Source organism: Gobio gobio, assembly GCF_949357685.1.
Source record: "Gobio gobio genome assembly, chromosome: 13".
NCBI lineage: Eukaryota > Metazoa > Chordata > Actinopteri > Cypriniformes > Gobionidae > Gobio > Gobio gobio.
This window is the reverse complement of record NC_137106.1, coordinates 28,380,656-28,395,956: the sequence shown is the minus strand read 5'-3', so window position 1 is coordinate 28,395,956 and position 15,301 is coordinate 28,380,656. Positions and strand designations below refer to the sequence as shown.

The 15,301-nt window shown below is 36.7% G+C and overlaps 1 protein-coding gene across 1 annotated transcript; it reads left to right on the top strand.

Annotated features, from left to right (window-relative positions):
- The first annotated feature begins 4,920 nt into the window (after positions 1 to 4,920).
- cdk1 (cyclin dependent kinase 1) lies at positions 4,921 to 11,551 on the top strand. Its single transcript, XM_079832486.1, has 8 exons — positions 4,921 to 5,053; positions 5,618 to 5,668; positions 5,854 to 6,010; positions 6,197 to 6,320; positions 7,159 to 7,329; positions 7,435 to 7,598; positions 10,834 to 10,975; positions 11,075 to 11,551. The coding sequence occupies exons 2-8, from the start codon at positions 5,632 to 5,634 to the stop codon at positions 11,186 to 11,188; spliced, it is 909 nt and encodes a 302-aa protein (XP_079688612.1). The 5' UTR covers positions 4,921 to 5,053; positions 5,618 to 5,631; the 3' UTR covers positions 11,189 to 11,551.
- Positions 11,552 to 15,301: the final 3,750 nt, after the last annotated feature.

Genomic DNA, 15,301 nt, shown 5'->3' with positions numbered 1-15,301 from the left:
ACACACACACATACAAACTAAAGGACAGTGATAAGGCTGTAAATTACTGCCGGCCTAATGTCTTTCAGATTGCCAATATAGACTAAATCTGCAGGCATTTGAGAAAATCATTTATAGAGCTCAGCTGAGGTATATAACGCATATCTCTAAGAAGTTACCTTATGTGTTTCAATTGCCTTGCAGCAGGATTTTCAGTCATTTCAACACTGTAAATACATTTTATTTTGTTTTTTATTTTTCAGATACCAAATGCTAATGTGCTGTAAAATCAAATGTGGTTTTTTTTTTTCGAGTCTCAGGTCCGGCAGGAATTGTCGGTGGGGGGAGTGAATAACCAGCGCTCTCCTCCACCCTCAATACCATGACTGAGGTGAGACCCTTGAGCAAGGCACCGAACCCCCAACTGCTCCCCGGGTGCCGCAGCAATATGGCTGCCCACTGCTCTGGGTGTGTATTCACAGTGTGTATGTGTGCACTTGGATGGGTTAAATGCAGAGCACAAATTATGGGTATAAGTATGGGTCACCATACACTTCATTTCACTTCATTAAAACAAATTCCAAATTATTATAAGTAGGCCTATCTTGATTTGGAATTTGAAAATGTTGAAATCTTTATTATTTTTGTTTAAGCTTAAACCTCACAAACATTTTGTTTCAAGAAAAAATAAAATGCCAGTGGGGTAGTTTTTATTTAATTTAATTTTGTAAAAGGATGTTGAAATATAAAACAAATAAAAATACACTTTTTAGCAGGGAATTGATCATGCAGTTCTCAGAGAATAAAGAAAATTACCAGAATATTATTCAGAAATCATATTACCGGTACATTAATGATAAAAAGGAATGCCTGAACTGATCAAATGTGTACAGTACCTTGAATGCAAAAAAGCATCTATCAAATGCATATGCAATTAAATTAATAATCATAATTGTGCTCATTAGTATATCTGAATACTCTAATTACCTGCAACTGTCTCTGTCAATATCCAAACAGCATGCTAGTTGTGGCTAATGATTATAATTTATTTTACACATAATTAAAAGGTCAAATTACACATTATACTTCGTTTTATTTTCTCAATTTAAGGGTGTTAAATGAAATAATCTCCGATGTGAGGTGAAGGCCATAAAATATTTCTGAATTTTTTTGTTTTTGCTTTGTTATTAATAGGAAATAGCAGCAGGGAGATCACATATCACAGGATATCGTGTTGTTTAACCCAGAGGGCATTTAATAAGACTGCTGCCATAATGAGGCTCGTTAGCACAACAGCATGTTTTCCTCAGGAACCTCCTGATGAATGCAAGCACAAGAAACTCATATAATGTGCGCATGGGGGCGGCTGGGTGAGTGGGTGCTATAATATGCCTGTTAGCTGATCATTTCTGCCCAAGGTGTGCGCTCATTTGAGCAAATCTGCGTGTCCGTATCTGAGATGAGAAAACCAATGAGGTCACGCTTGCTCAAGGTCACCCTGAGAAAACCTTCATCCTCATCTGAAGGGAATCAAGACTCATCAACTGTCATTTACACAGTCCCACCAACTGCCAGCCAGCATCCTCAGCAGGGGAGACCGACAATCTCAGGGAAAGACAAAAAAGACAGAGTGATTGAGAGAGAGAAAAGGAATAAATCATGAAAAGGCAAGTGTATGATTGCTGAAGAAATGTTCAGGGAGGAAATCCCCATGGCAACGCCAGGAAACCACATGCTTTCACCATGGCAACTGAGCCTGGGTAGGAATGCTAATGTCAGAGAGTCAGTTCAGCAAAGGGAGAGAGAAAATGGACAATATTCAATACAGGATATTATGATATCATAGTTTTACAGCATTATTTAAATGTAGATATGAATTTATTTAATATATGTATACTATTTTCGGTCAAAACACATTATGCAACATTGAGTGTGTTTACATGCAATGTTCAGTTATATAAGCTTAACGTAAACGGCTTATCTTATCATCTTTATAATAAGCCAGTTTCCAAATGCACTCATTAATTGCTGTAGTTTATCACACATGAAGGTCATGTGAAATCTAGGTGAGGGAATCCTCTTTGGTCCTGCATTTGCCCTACATTTGACATACGCACACGCATTCATAAAATCACTCAAACACACACAACAGCCCTCCCTTGCCCCAAAATCTCAGTGTCCTAAAAACTATTTGTAGCATTTGCCCACTTCTCTGTCTCTAGGTCAGTACCCCACTCTCAGCCCCCTTCATCATGACCTTCTTTTTCAGCACACCTTTCTCTCAAAAACAAGCTCTTGTAAACATACACACATCCTCATCTTCCTCCCTGGAGACTCCTGCTGAGTACGGCTCAGTGTGTTTCAGTCTCTCTCACAGACATCAGACTAGACTGTGGTGTATTAACAGACAAAGATTATGGCAATAATATGTGTTACATGGCTCTCTGGAATGGCCATTATAGTTAACTAAAACATGATACATTGCAATATAGTAATAAAAACTATAATAGTATCTATCTCAATTAGACTAAAACAACACTACTCTGGAATGCCTGATTCTGATTGGCCAGTTGGGCAATCTGTGCCAAATATTTCATATCATCATATCATCGACCACACAGTCTGTCTCACATAGCACTCATTTCAACTCAAACTTGTTTCATGTTTATGTATTATTTATTTGGAAAGTGGCCATAAGAGGGACAATGAACAGTCATTATCAAAAGATTAAACTCAACAGAGTGATAAAAATCGAAAACAGGATAATGATATTATCCCTTACATATTTTGTTGATCCTGGAACAACATTCCTGTCCAAAAATGTAGTCCTAATCCCTATACCTAACCCTATCCATAACATCCCTAAAATCAGAGGGAAATTATTGTGAATAACACTGACGTAGAAGCACCTAACCCTGATTGTAAGCTTAAATTTGACATAAAATGTAAACCTGTCCCAACAAAGATGTTGTTCCAGGAACATGTTGTACTTGGTGAAATCACGTTCAGTGTGGCGGTAGAAGAATAATGACAACAACAACACCCATCATCAGTTTGACTCCTTCCATTCCACTTAAAGTGTTCATTCCTTCAGCCAATCAGGGCGGCTCAAACATGCATCTTAATAATTTGCCACTAATCACTTCTTTAATTAAAGTCTCTACCTCTGAGGATTTGGGTTTTGAATTGAGATTTTATCCTGGGGACTAAGCCTCCTTTATTTCTCTGTAATTAGACAGCCTAGTTATGCTTCATTTGGCCTTTTGAGAGTTTTTAAATAGCTCTTTTGAGGAGTTGAATAAAAAACAAACTTTATTACAATTTTTGTATTCACTTTGAGAACCTTACGTTAAAGTTTTCTGATAGTGTAGACACATGCTAAGTACTATACTGGTATACATGTAGCCTACATTAGAATAACATGTTTATTGTAGGCCTATACCACACTTTTTTTGTTCTCTCATTAGAACAGGCTTCCTCAAACTCGGTCCTGGAGGGGCCACTGTCCTGCAGAGTTTAGCTCCAACCCTGATCAAACACACAAGCTAATCACTATAAAATCTCAGGAAGGTGTGTTTGATTAGGGTTGGAGCTAAACTCTGCAGGACAGTGGCCCTCCAGGACCGAGTTTGAGGAAGCCTACATTAGAATGTCTAGGACGAAAATGACCACTCAGATGTACAAAACCGATTTACTAAATACAGCGGTCGAACAGTGACGCCACGTGGTCAAACAGAGAATTGCATGTTTGTATGTGCATGTGTGTGTGTGTACCACAGACTGTAAAAAATGTGTTTAGACTCTGACACTCATACACACACTAACAAACTATAACCTCCTGAGGCCTAGACTTTTTTCCTCTGTAGAGCACATTTTATTTTAGCGAATTTCTCTGAGACCAAACATGTCACCGTTTGGATGTATAGAGAACAGGGCTTTTTCAGAGATACCAAATGTTTGGAGGTTTCACCATGACAACTTTCCTCGCGGTCTTTAAAAATGACTGACATCGACTGAATGATACAAATTTAGGACTCTTGTAGAAATATGATGATCAATATAGGCTAATCATTCAAATTGTTTGTCGTAGCCTAAATAATAATCTCAGAAAAACGTTATAATATGTCTTTGTTACGAAGTGCTTCGATCGCATATCCTTTGTAGAAGACACCAAGCTTATAGCATGTTAATCAGCATTTTGGGGAGACAACAATTATATAGTGAAATAAAATGATATATCAATATTCCTATGAAATATGAGATATTCTTTATTACCTCCATTAATACGCTTCTTTTATGTTGCCCCAAGAATACATTAATATGCAAATTAGATATATTGTATAGAATGGGACCACCTATTTATGGCCATTTTACACATATATTGCATTAAGTAAAATATCAAGCCATTCCGTTATATCTTACATAGTTGATAATCATCTTTACAAAGTTTGGCTAAAAAAAGTCTGAAACATAAAAATGTATTAGTAAATTAAAAAAACAACAACATTGTTTTCGCTAATACATGTCTATTTTATTGTCTTAATAACGGGGTCCTGGTGTCCTCTACAGAGGACATAGCATCAAATATGAATAAAATATATTTTTCCAAAAAAAATCTCCATTTCTGAATGTCATGACGTTTTAGTCTGTTGCATTGGATAGTCTGTCTTTTAGGACAACCTATAGATTAAAAAATGTTTTCCTGACCACACTACCAGCGATTTTGTAGCAACGGACATCTGTCATAGTGGAAAAACGTTGTGGTGGGGGTCACAATTTATTTCCCTACCTGCACATGCATTGAACAAACAAACCACTGTGCACGCGCACGTACACGGACGTACGTATGCTCCCGCTCCTAGCCGCCCTACCATCTGATTGGTTAGTTTGAAGTCCACCGACAATTCCGATTGGCTGCTTTTGAATTACGTCTAAGCGGCCAGTTTGAATCAAGGAACTCGCAGTTCAGCGAGATACAACATCCGCACGCTCTTTCTCTTCTCAAAAAACTTCATCAATATAGAAAATAGGAGGGTTTGGATATTCATCCAGATTAGATATAGTGACAGAAAAGGTGAGTTTTTAAATATATGAAGGTGATTGCCTGTTTTCAATCTTGATCCTGGTCGTTGAACGTTAAAGTTGTTCAGGCCCCACTGGGCAAAAATCTCCTTAGTCATTTAACTTTAATATGCAGTTTTTACTTGAAAATAATCTTTTAGATGATGTGATTTGCTAATATAGTACAGCAGATCACGGTCTTTATCGCTTTTCCCCTGGTTTCCGTTTCCTTTTGATTTAACGTGGCAACATTTTCATTTGAAAGAAATGAATTTAAAATGGGACCGTGTTTAAGTACAAAATTATGATTAGTCAGAAATGTAACTGTATGTTATGATTATATTTGCGATGTCAAGGCTAACAGTTGTAATGGAAAGTTCAAAATGTGTTAAGTCAGCCTTGTATACCTCATGTTTATGTATTTAAGTACATGTAAGTTATGCATCTAATGCCATATTACATTAGGTAACTTCGTTTGTCTGCGAGTTCTTGTTGGGATCAGTAAGTTTTTGATTAATTGCAAATGTTATGCTGTCATAAATTAAAGTTTTTCAACCGTTTGTTTTTCCTCAAAAAGTGTGTTGAGGAAGAATGGATGACTATCTGAAGATAGAGAAAATTGGGGAAGGTAAGTTGAGTCTTTGTGATTTTCTTTAGTATTTGAGATGTATAACGTTACAACCTTTTACATTGTTCTCTGGTCTCTCAGTGTGCAGAGTTTGCTTTAAGGTACAATATAAGATTGCATGAGAGTTTCTGGTCATTTTTTCTGTAGACGTCTAATATAAATCCATGTACATATGTGTTCTTTAGGTACGTATGGTGTGGTATATAAAGGCAGGAATAAAACCACTGGACAGGTGGTGGCTATGAAGAAGATCCGCCTTGAGAGTGAGGAGGAGGGAGTGCCCAGCACTGCCGTCAGAGAAATCTCCCTCCTCAAGGAGCTTCAGCACCCAAACGTTGTACGGTATGATACAAAGAGATTTCATAACATCATTATCTACACAAAGCAGAACCAAAACCTCAAAGTAAGCTTACAGAATCTGGATTCCGATTCACAGATTGACAAAACAACTGCTTTGGAAAATTATGGTTTATACTACTTTATGTACTCACCTCTGTATGTTTTCACCCTCTGTTCCCCTTTTCACAGCCTGCTAGATGTGCTGATGCAGGAGTCAAAGTTATACTTGGTGTTTGAGTTTCTGTCCATGGATCTGAAGAAGTATTTGGACTCCATCCCATCTGGCCAGTTCATGGAGCCCATGCTGGTCAAGGTGCATTATATAGTGTATAACATGAGTTCACATGATCAATGTCACACTTTTGCTTAGCTTATTTGATTATTAAGTGCAGAATTATGATTTGATGGTGCAGAATCTTACGTGTTTCTTTGTCATTTACATCCCAACCTTATATATATATATATATATATATATATAAAATCCCAGTATTTAAACCAAATTTTAAATTCTCTTTTTTATTATTAACATGGACATTTGAACCCCACTGGACTTGAAAACTTAGTCCACTCACAAGTAATATAGTTACTTTTATATTGCTTTAGATTGGCTCTGCTCACCATAATTCACTTTTTCAAAATTCAGTTTTATTTTATTTTTTGAAAGACATGCTTTTATTCAGCAAAGATGCATTAAATTGGTCAAAAGCCACAAAGAATTGTTTCAAATAAATGTTGTTTTGAAATGTATATTTATCAAACAATCTTGGGGGAAAAAATTGCAGGTTTCCTCAAATTGAGCAGCTCAACAATTTCAAGAGTAATGGCTGCTGAAAATCTGGAGAGCAGTAATACATTATATATTTAAATAGAAAAGTGTTTTTAAATTGAAGTAATATTTCATAATACTGTATTTTTTGGTCAAATAAATGCAGTTTTGGTGAGCATAAGAGAAAAAAAAATCCCACCAAACCCAAACCTTTGAACGGTAATGTATGTTCAATACTATACAGATTATTATTTCACGTTCAAATTAATAAATTCTACTTTTCATCTGGGTTATATTGATTTATTCCTGCCTTTTACAGTAGGTCCCAAGGTTAGAGTCTGAACCTGGAGGTAACTGTAAGTGTGTGTGTGTGTCCTCTTTGTAGAGTTACCTGTATCAGATCCTTGAGGGGATTCTGTTCTGCCACTGTCGCAGAGTTCTGCATCGTGACCTGAAGCCCCAGAACCTGCTGATTGATAATAAAGGGGTGATTAAGCTCGCAGACTTCGGGCTGGCACGTGCCTTTGGAGTCCCGGTCAGAGTGTACACACATGAGGTACATGCACACATCTCATCTCAGAATGACAGCAATTTCTCTCTGCTCAAAGGGTTTTGTAATCAATGAGGCTTTCGTGCTTCTACTCACTGTGTGATTGCACAGGTTGTCACCCTGTGGTACAGAGCTCCTGAAGTCTTGCTGGGGGCCTCACGTTATTCCACACCTGTAGACGTCTGGAGTATTGGTACCATCTTTGCTGAACTTGCCACTAAGAAACCACTCTTCCATGGAGACTCAGAAATAGACCAGCTTTTCAGGATCTTCAGGTAGGCCTATACTAGAGGTGTCGAAACTCGGTCCTGGAGGACCACTGTCCTGCAGAAAAAGTTAGGGATGTGCAATACATTGCTTCCATTTGTGTTGTTTCTTTTTCTTATTTTTTTATTTATCTGTATAGGGCCCTATGAAATGCATTTTTCTCAAATTCCGATATATATAGTTGAATAGTGAAAGTTTTAATGTTTTTTGGACTCAATTTTAATGGTTGAAATAAATTTTAATAATCAAAAACCATGTCTAATTAATTGAAATCATGAAACATACAATTTAACAGCAATTTATAAAAATTAACAAAAATTACATATTTTGAGGCCCCATTTTATTTTCATTTTCAAATTCTTTTATTTTTTACCCAATTCTGTTTTGTTTTTTCTGCTGTATTTAATTTGAATGGTTTGATTATATTTTAATAATCAAAATGCATGTCTTATTATTTGTATTCATAAAAGCATACATTTATTATAATTTTTTTTAAATTTAATGTAGGGCTGGACAATAATTCAATATCAATATATATTGCGATTTATATATTTTTTCAATAACGGTCGTATGATTTTTAAACACATTTCCGATATTTCAATATATACATTACAGCACTTCTCACTGACTTGACGTTCAGGGCGCAGCCGTCAGAAAGAGCTGGGGCCGGTTGCACCAGTTGTGCGTGAGTTACAACTTAGCCTAGTTTTGACGTAAATGGGCACTAAGTTACAACTTGCGCACTACTAAATATTTTTGCGTTGCACAATTAAACTTAGTTGAAGCGTAACTCTACGTATAAACTAAATATTTACGGAAGCCTCCGATCAGGAGTAATGGTTGCAATAATAAAGCAGACTGACTGAACAGCATAATAAGCTCTTGTTTTACATGACAGACTTCAATTCTTTACACATATATGATAATGCTGACATTTAAACATTATGTGAATAGATTACTTTATTTGCAGCTCTTCAACACGAAACCATCCAAAACTGTGCGCGCCGCTGCGTGAATCTGTCCCAACGGTCCGTGTTGTGCATGTCATGATGTCAAAAAATGTGCAATCAGTCATAATCAATAAATGTAATTTCTTATGGTTTTTTTTTTTTTTTTTTTTCAGTATTTATTTATTGATCCTTGTTAATGTCGTTTCATATACTGAATGCTTCTGAATGTTATTTATATATAAAAGCACTTATGTTATTCATGATTAAGTATATTTAATGGAAACTTATTTTTACCATTGGTTAAGTGAGGCAAAAGAAGTTTTAATAATGAAGGACACTGAAATTCACAGTATTTCAACACAACTTCTGCTCACGTATTTGAAGGCTGCTATTGGATCATTGAGGGTAAACGTCATATGCGACTACACATTACTTTACGGAGAGCTTACGACCTACTAGTTCCGTCCTGCCTTAAGAACAAATGGTGCAACCGAAAAAAGTACAGAGTTAGTTACAAACTATCTAGTAGTTACTAAGCCTCTAGTGTGGACTTTACATTCCAATTTAAGAAAGAACTTACGAACGACTGGTGCAACCCTACCCTGAACACGATTGGCTACTTGCTTGATGACGTACATCACAGAAACGCAGCCAGTGCTCAGCAGCAGTAGATCCAACAGTAAGATCCAACGCAGCAAGTTTTAGTTACAAAATGAGTACCCCTGACCGCAATACAAACGTGATTGAATGAGCTTCCAAGTAATGAGAAGGCAGAAGAAAGGAAAGACTAATTCGATGGCGTGGAAGTGGTTCGGCTATCTAAGATCTGACATTAAACTTCAGGTTTCAGTGTGCTGTGGGCAGGGGGAAACAATACATCAACAAAGATCGATGCATCAATCTAATGTCTAACAATACAATGCATCGATGCCAAGCATTCAAATCGATACGTGTAGGTAGGCTATTTATATATTTAGGAGGCGCATTTGTTTTAACACTCTCCGCATTTTCACACAATGTCAGTCTATGTATTATCGCCAAAGCGTTCATTCTCGTTTAAATGACCTTACAGAGCTTGTGAAAGACGCTCGGACAGTGCTTCACTAAAGTTTATCATTTGCTTGGTTTAAAGCAGCGCGCACTCAACTCAAATAGAGCACAAATTGGCCATTGAATTGAGTCTTTTATTTATTTTTTGTGCTTCTGTAGATAAAGGTCTGTGGTTTTGCATATAAGGAGAATAGAGCGCTGTGAATCGTTCTTTACACTGAATTTTACTGAAAACTGTTAAAAGAAAATGCTCAATAAACTAGTACAGCAGTAATATATTTGTCAGAATTTCAAATTAAACTGAACTTAAAAGTTGACGGTTTCTGTGAAGACCTTTGAGTTTCTGTGTGTGTATGATATGACGACTTGTCCCGTGCCCTGGCGCAAATGTCTATTAGAGCACACGAATAGCAGCTGTTCTGCACGATTAGCGCTCTCACTACATGCGTACCTTGCCTGAGTCCCACTGAACTGTGCTCTGGCTCACCTCTTCCAAGCGGGCCAGGGGCAGCTAAACGAACCGCGCCTGGGCACAGTACAGAGCGATCTCACTAGTCAAACGAACCAGACTTTGGGGGTCAAACGCGCTCGGGCACAGTTCAGATCGCTGTGTGTGTGAATGGTAAATGAAACTGCGCGTCTGTGCCATTCATTCACACAGGATCATTCAGAATTCATATTTAAATAGTCTTTTGCGGTTTAATTTTAACAGACGATAGTCTAAAATGCTATTTATTTAAAGGATTAGTTCACCCAAAAATTAAAATAATGTAATTTATTACTCACCTTCTTGCCGTTCCACACCCATAAGACCTCCGTTCATCTTCGGAACACAAGTGAAGATATTTTTGTTGAAATCTGAAGGCTCTGTGAGGCCTATATAGAGAGCAAAGCAATTTACACTCTCAAGATCCATTAATGTACTAAAACATATTTAAATCACATTGATATACACTTGCGTGCAGATTATCAACAAAACAGACATTTCATGCAGTTTTACTTGCCGCCAGTGCTGGGCGGTATGACCAGAAATTTATATCACAGTATTTTTCTAAATTATATCGGTTTAACGGTATTAGTTGTCCTGAGTTAAAGTGTGCTGCTTCAATACTGTGAAGATGCTACAACCAGTTACTGGTTACTTTTATGTAGTACTATAATTATTATTATTTTTGGAATATATATATATATTTTGCGTTTTTGTGAAAAAATGTTCCCCCTCCTGTGGTTAATTTGTGTTCAGGACTCTGGGAACCCCTAACAATGAGGTCTGGCCAGATGTTGAGTCATTACCAGATTATAAGAATACCTTCCCAAAGTGGAAATCTGGGAATCTGGCCAACACAGTGAAAAACCTAGACAAGAATGGAATTGACCTGCTAATGGTAAGAGTGTGTCCTGACACACTGGTGTCCTACTCATCTGTTTGGGTTTATCTCCTTTTCTCTCTTCACATATTTATTTTCTTTGTTTCTTTTGTTTAGAAAATGCTGATTTATGACCCTCCAAAGAGGATTTCGGCACGGCAAGCAATGACACATCCGTATTTTGACGATTTGGATAAGAGCAGTCTTCCAGCCAGTAACCTCAAGATATAAACACACCTCAGATCTTATACCCTTATATCACACATACACATCCATACTAAAGCAATGTGAACTAAGGGGTCATAATGAATCTGACTCTAGACTTCTGGGAGTCCAGAATGCCTGGAGATGTAGATTTACTCCTCAACCTGCAGTAATGCAATCTTTTGACATGCAATAATTAACCTTAGGTTTGTTTGTTTATTGGGTGGTTTTTCTACTTTTGTTTGTCTGTTTTTGTATGTCTTTTTCCTATCCTGTTTTATATGTTACATAAAACACCCGTTTGTAAATAAAACGTGTATTGTGGACCTGAAATTACATATTACAAGAATAAACTAAGGTGTTCTCAATAAAGAGCACTTGTAGGATCCCATCATGGACTGATGTCTTCTGTTTTACACGAATACACTTGATATGCAGACCAGGCCACACGGTTTGGCATGTGTGTAATTTGCAGATTAGTTGCAAAGTTTAATCATCATTGAGTGATAGTTTAGCATTTGCAAGTGTTTCTAAGTCCTGCCAATTTAAACGTTCAAGCTCACAGAACCGCAAACATGGAATTGAGTTCTCTTTAGCGTCTCCTTGCGCTTCAATGGACACACAAAAATGATCTCAAAATACCTGTCACGTCAAGTACTTTGTAAACGCAGTATGTTATGTCTCAAGTGAACAGGGGAGAAAGAAATCAGGGGCTGCATTCACAAAACATCTTAAGGCTAAAAGTAGCTCCTAACTTGCAGATTTAGGAGAAGCTCTTAAAAATAATGGGCTTCTTTTTTTTTTTTTTTAGGTTTTTAGGACTCCTAAATTTTTGATCTAAGAGTATTTTAGCACTAAAACTAGCTCCTAAATCCATGAAACACTAGGAGTAGTGACTCCTAAGTCACTAAGACCAAATCACAAACAATCCTACTGGCTGTTGCCGCAATCCGCCCAAACACACTATACAACATTGAGGCAATAGTGATAATGTATATTAAAGAATTGTCTGTGGCAGTTGTTTTTACGATTCACACTTACCAATAAAAAAAAAGCATATTAGGGGCACTGTCCAAGGGGATTGAGGGCTCCGAGCTGGGATTTTAGCCCAAACCCAGAGTTCTGCCCCGGCTTGCAGACCATGAGTGAGGAACGGGGTGGTGGAGGAATGCAGAAAACTGTCGAGGGAACTAGGTGAGTCGGCTCTCAGCTGTGTATATACCTCCTCTCGCACTGATTAGATAGACCATTTGAACGTACTACTCACAAACTACTCATAAAACATCGTTTGTCGCTTCAATTCTGCAATCTCTCACACGTAAGAGGCTGACAATTAGCTGAACATATACTAGTTTAATTAGTGACACTTGGCCTACTTTATAAAATCTTTATTTGAATATGGCAACATTTTTATTTTAAAATCTGTATTTGAATATGGCAACATTCTTATTTCAAACATTTTATTTGAATATAGCAACATGAAACCTTGTTCAACAAAATATTTCTATAATTAAATCACTGACAGAGACCCCTCCCCTATCAGCCAATCATCGTGGTCATAGTAAGCGTGTTGACGAGGTTAAGACTTCTCTCTATTCCTTAGTAAAAGTTGCTCTCAGCAGCTTTGTGGATAGGTTTTAAGAGAAATCTCATAACTAAGAACTTTTACTGCCATTTAGGAGAACTCTTAGTGGTAAGATAAAATGTTTTGTGAATACGGCCCCTGATGTGTATCATTATATTGGATCCGTGCACTAGGTACCAGCTACTGTTTGCCATTAATGTTAAACAACAAAACAGCTTCAACAAAGATTAATTGGTTGGTAACACTTTATTTTACAGTGTCCTTGTTACATCTACTTACCATAGTAATAACAAAAAATTATGCATAATTGCATGCGACTAACCCTCAACCAAACCCTATTCCTAGCCTAATTAACATTACTCAGTACCTTAAATATATAATTACACTGTAACAGTGACACCTTAAAATAGTGTAACCCTTTATTTTAGTGTTACCAACTGATGTACATTTAATTTAGACAGTTTTATTTTACACTTAATTACATTTCTGTGCCGGAATTTTAATTGTAATTTATTTTGCTGATCCAATCCATGATTCAAACACTGTAATATGATCCACTGCACCCCTAATTCCGTTTGTACATTTTATTTGTTCATGCAATTGGCATTGTTAACGCCATGCTGTACATTTATAAGTGAACTGTAAGTAAGTGAAACTGTTCTGTGGAAAAATTCTTTAATTCCCCGTCCCTTCCCCGCCCCCGCTCTGTCCATACTAGAGCAGACGGTGTGTGTCTGCAGAACTACTGTGTGTGTGGGAAAATCCAAACTTATGTGTTTCTTATTCACCATAAATGAAGATGGCTATAAAATCTGCTTAGTTGTTTTTCTAACTTCTCCATTGTAGTTTTGTGAGTCAGATCTTTTAAGAACGTCTTGACCCTCACGTAATGAGCTCAGTGTTTGGTGTGCAACACCATTTGATCATCAGTAAGGAACTAGTGTTCTGCAGTCCAGTGAAAGAGAGCACTGAAGAACAAACACTCGACCCATTCATTTTTCTTTCAGCATGAAAGCATTTTTGCTCTCTGTAATTTTCCCAAAGTGTTGGCCAGAAAAATGTGGAGAGAAAAGCATTTGATAATATTCCCTCATGAAATCTTTTGATTCTCCATGCCCAATCCGAAAACCGTTGAATACCAGCAGCTTCACTACAGACCACATCACATTTCATGTAATATTGTTTTTTTTTCTTAAATGGATAGTACCTCTTTGTTTAAACAGTGACTTGAGTGATTAAGGGTGTATAAGAGAAATCCTTACACTCGCTCCAAAGATATCACTCCAAATGTCATTGCACAGCAAGCTCTAAATGACTGTGTACATGAACCTATCCCCTTTTTGAATAACTTTGGACACACAAATATTGCAAATTAAAAGCACTTTCTAACCAATTTCTTTTTTCAGCTCCTGATTGTACCATGTTAAATAATAAAGCCCATTATCAGTTCTCATGTCTGTCAGATATACTCTTTGAAATTGATGTATTTGCGTATTATCAGTATATTTATAGTCATTAAATCAGTCACATTGACATTTTAGACTTTTCTAAGAGCTCTGCAATGTAATGATTCACAAAGGGTGCTATAGAGAAAAGACTCGCACTCATCATGAATATTCATAAGATTGAGAGCAGACAATAGTCCAGACTGTACTGTACAGCCTTTTCAATTCATAACAACAAAACCCTTGTGCGTTTTTTCATCAAATTGTCACAGGCACTTTTTGAACGAACATGGAAGTTTTATTAGTGCAGAGTATTTGTGGAGACTTAAAAAATCAATTTTAATGAAAGATTTAAGTTATTTGATTTCATCATCAGTGATCAGAATTCACTGCATGACATTTTATTTTGATTTAATAATCATTTATTTTATCAGTAGATATATTTTGCTGCTTCTATTGGTTCAAATTATTTTTTATCTAAAGACATTGTTTTAAACTGGTTCAGAACATGAAAAGGCTTCAAAATATGATTATTTTATTGTTATCTTTCTCAACCAGTACTAAACATGTATAACCATCTTACATCCCCTTTAGTAAGTAGATACCATGTATTGCTGAGAAAATAGGGGTTGTTTAGTAAATGTGTCCACAGGTTATTTTTAACCCAATAGAACTGAGTTGATCTCCTGATCAAAGGTCTCAGTGTAACATGTTTTTTCTTAACATAAAAAAAAATATATATATACACGTATAGTAGGTCAAACTGCCACGGTTGTCCATTTAAATCTAACTTTCTTTGCCGGTATCCTGTTTTATTCTTTTTTCTTATTTTGTGGCTATATCCTGTTTCCCCTACTGGATAAAAATAGAAAACTAGTCTTGCATGAAATGTTTAACAGTCATTAGTGTTTTCCTGCTTTGGGGATGTGTGCATGTTTCAGGAACAACCTGATGATGCGGACAGACATAAACACAACCACCCAACCCGGTGTGTATACTTTGAAGACAAGAGAGATATTGTGTGAGAAAGGCGTGATGTATGTCAAATTTTTCCCCACAATGTTAAAATAGTCATGGAAACCCAAAGGTCAGATATCCAGCATTAATCAT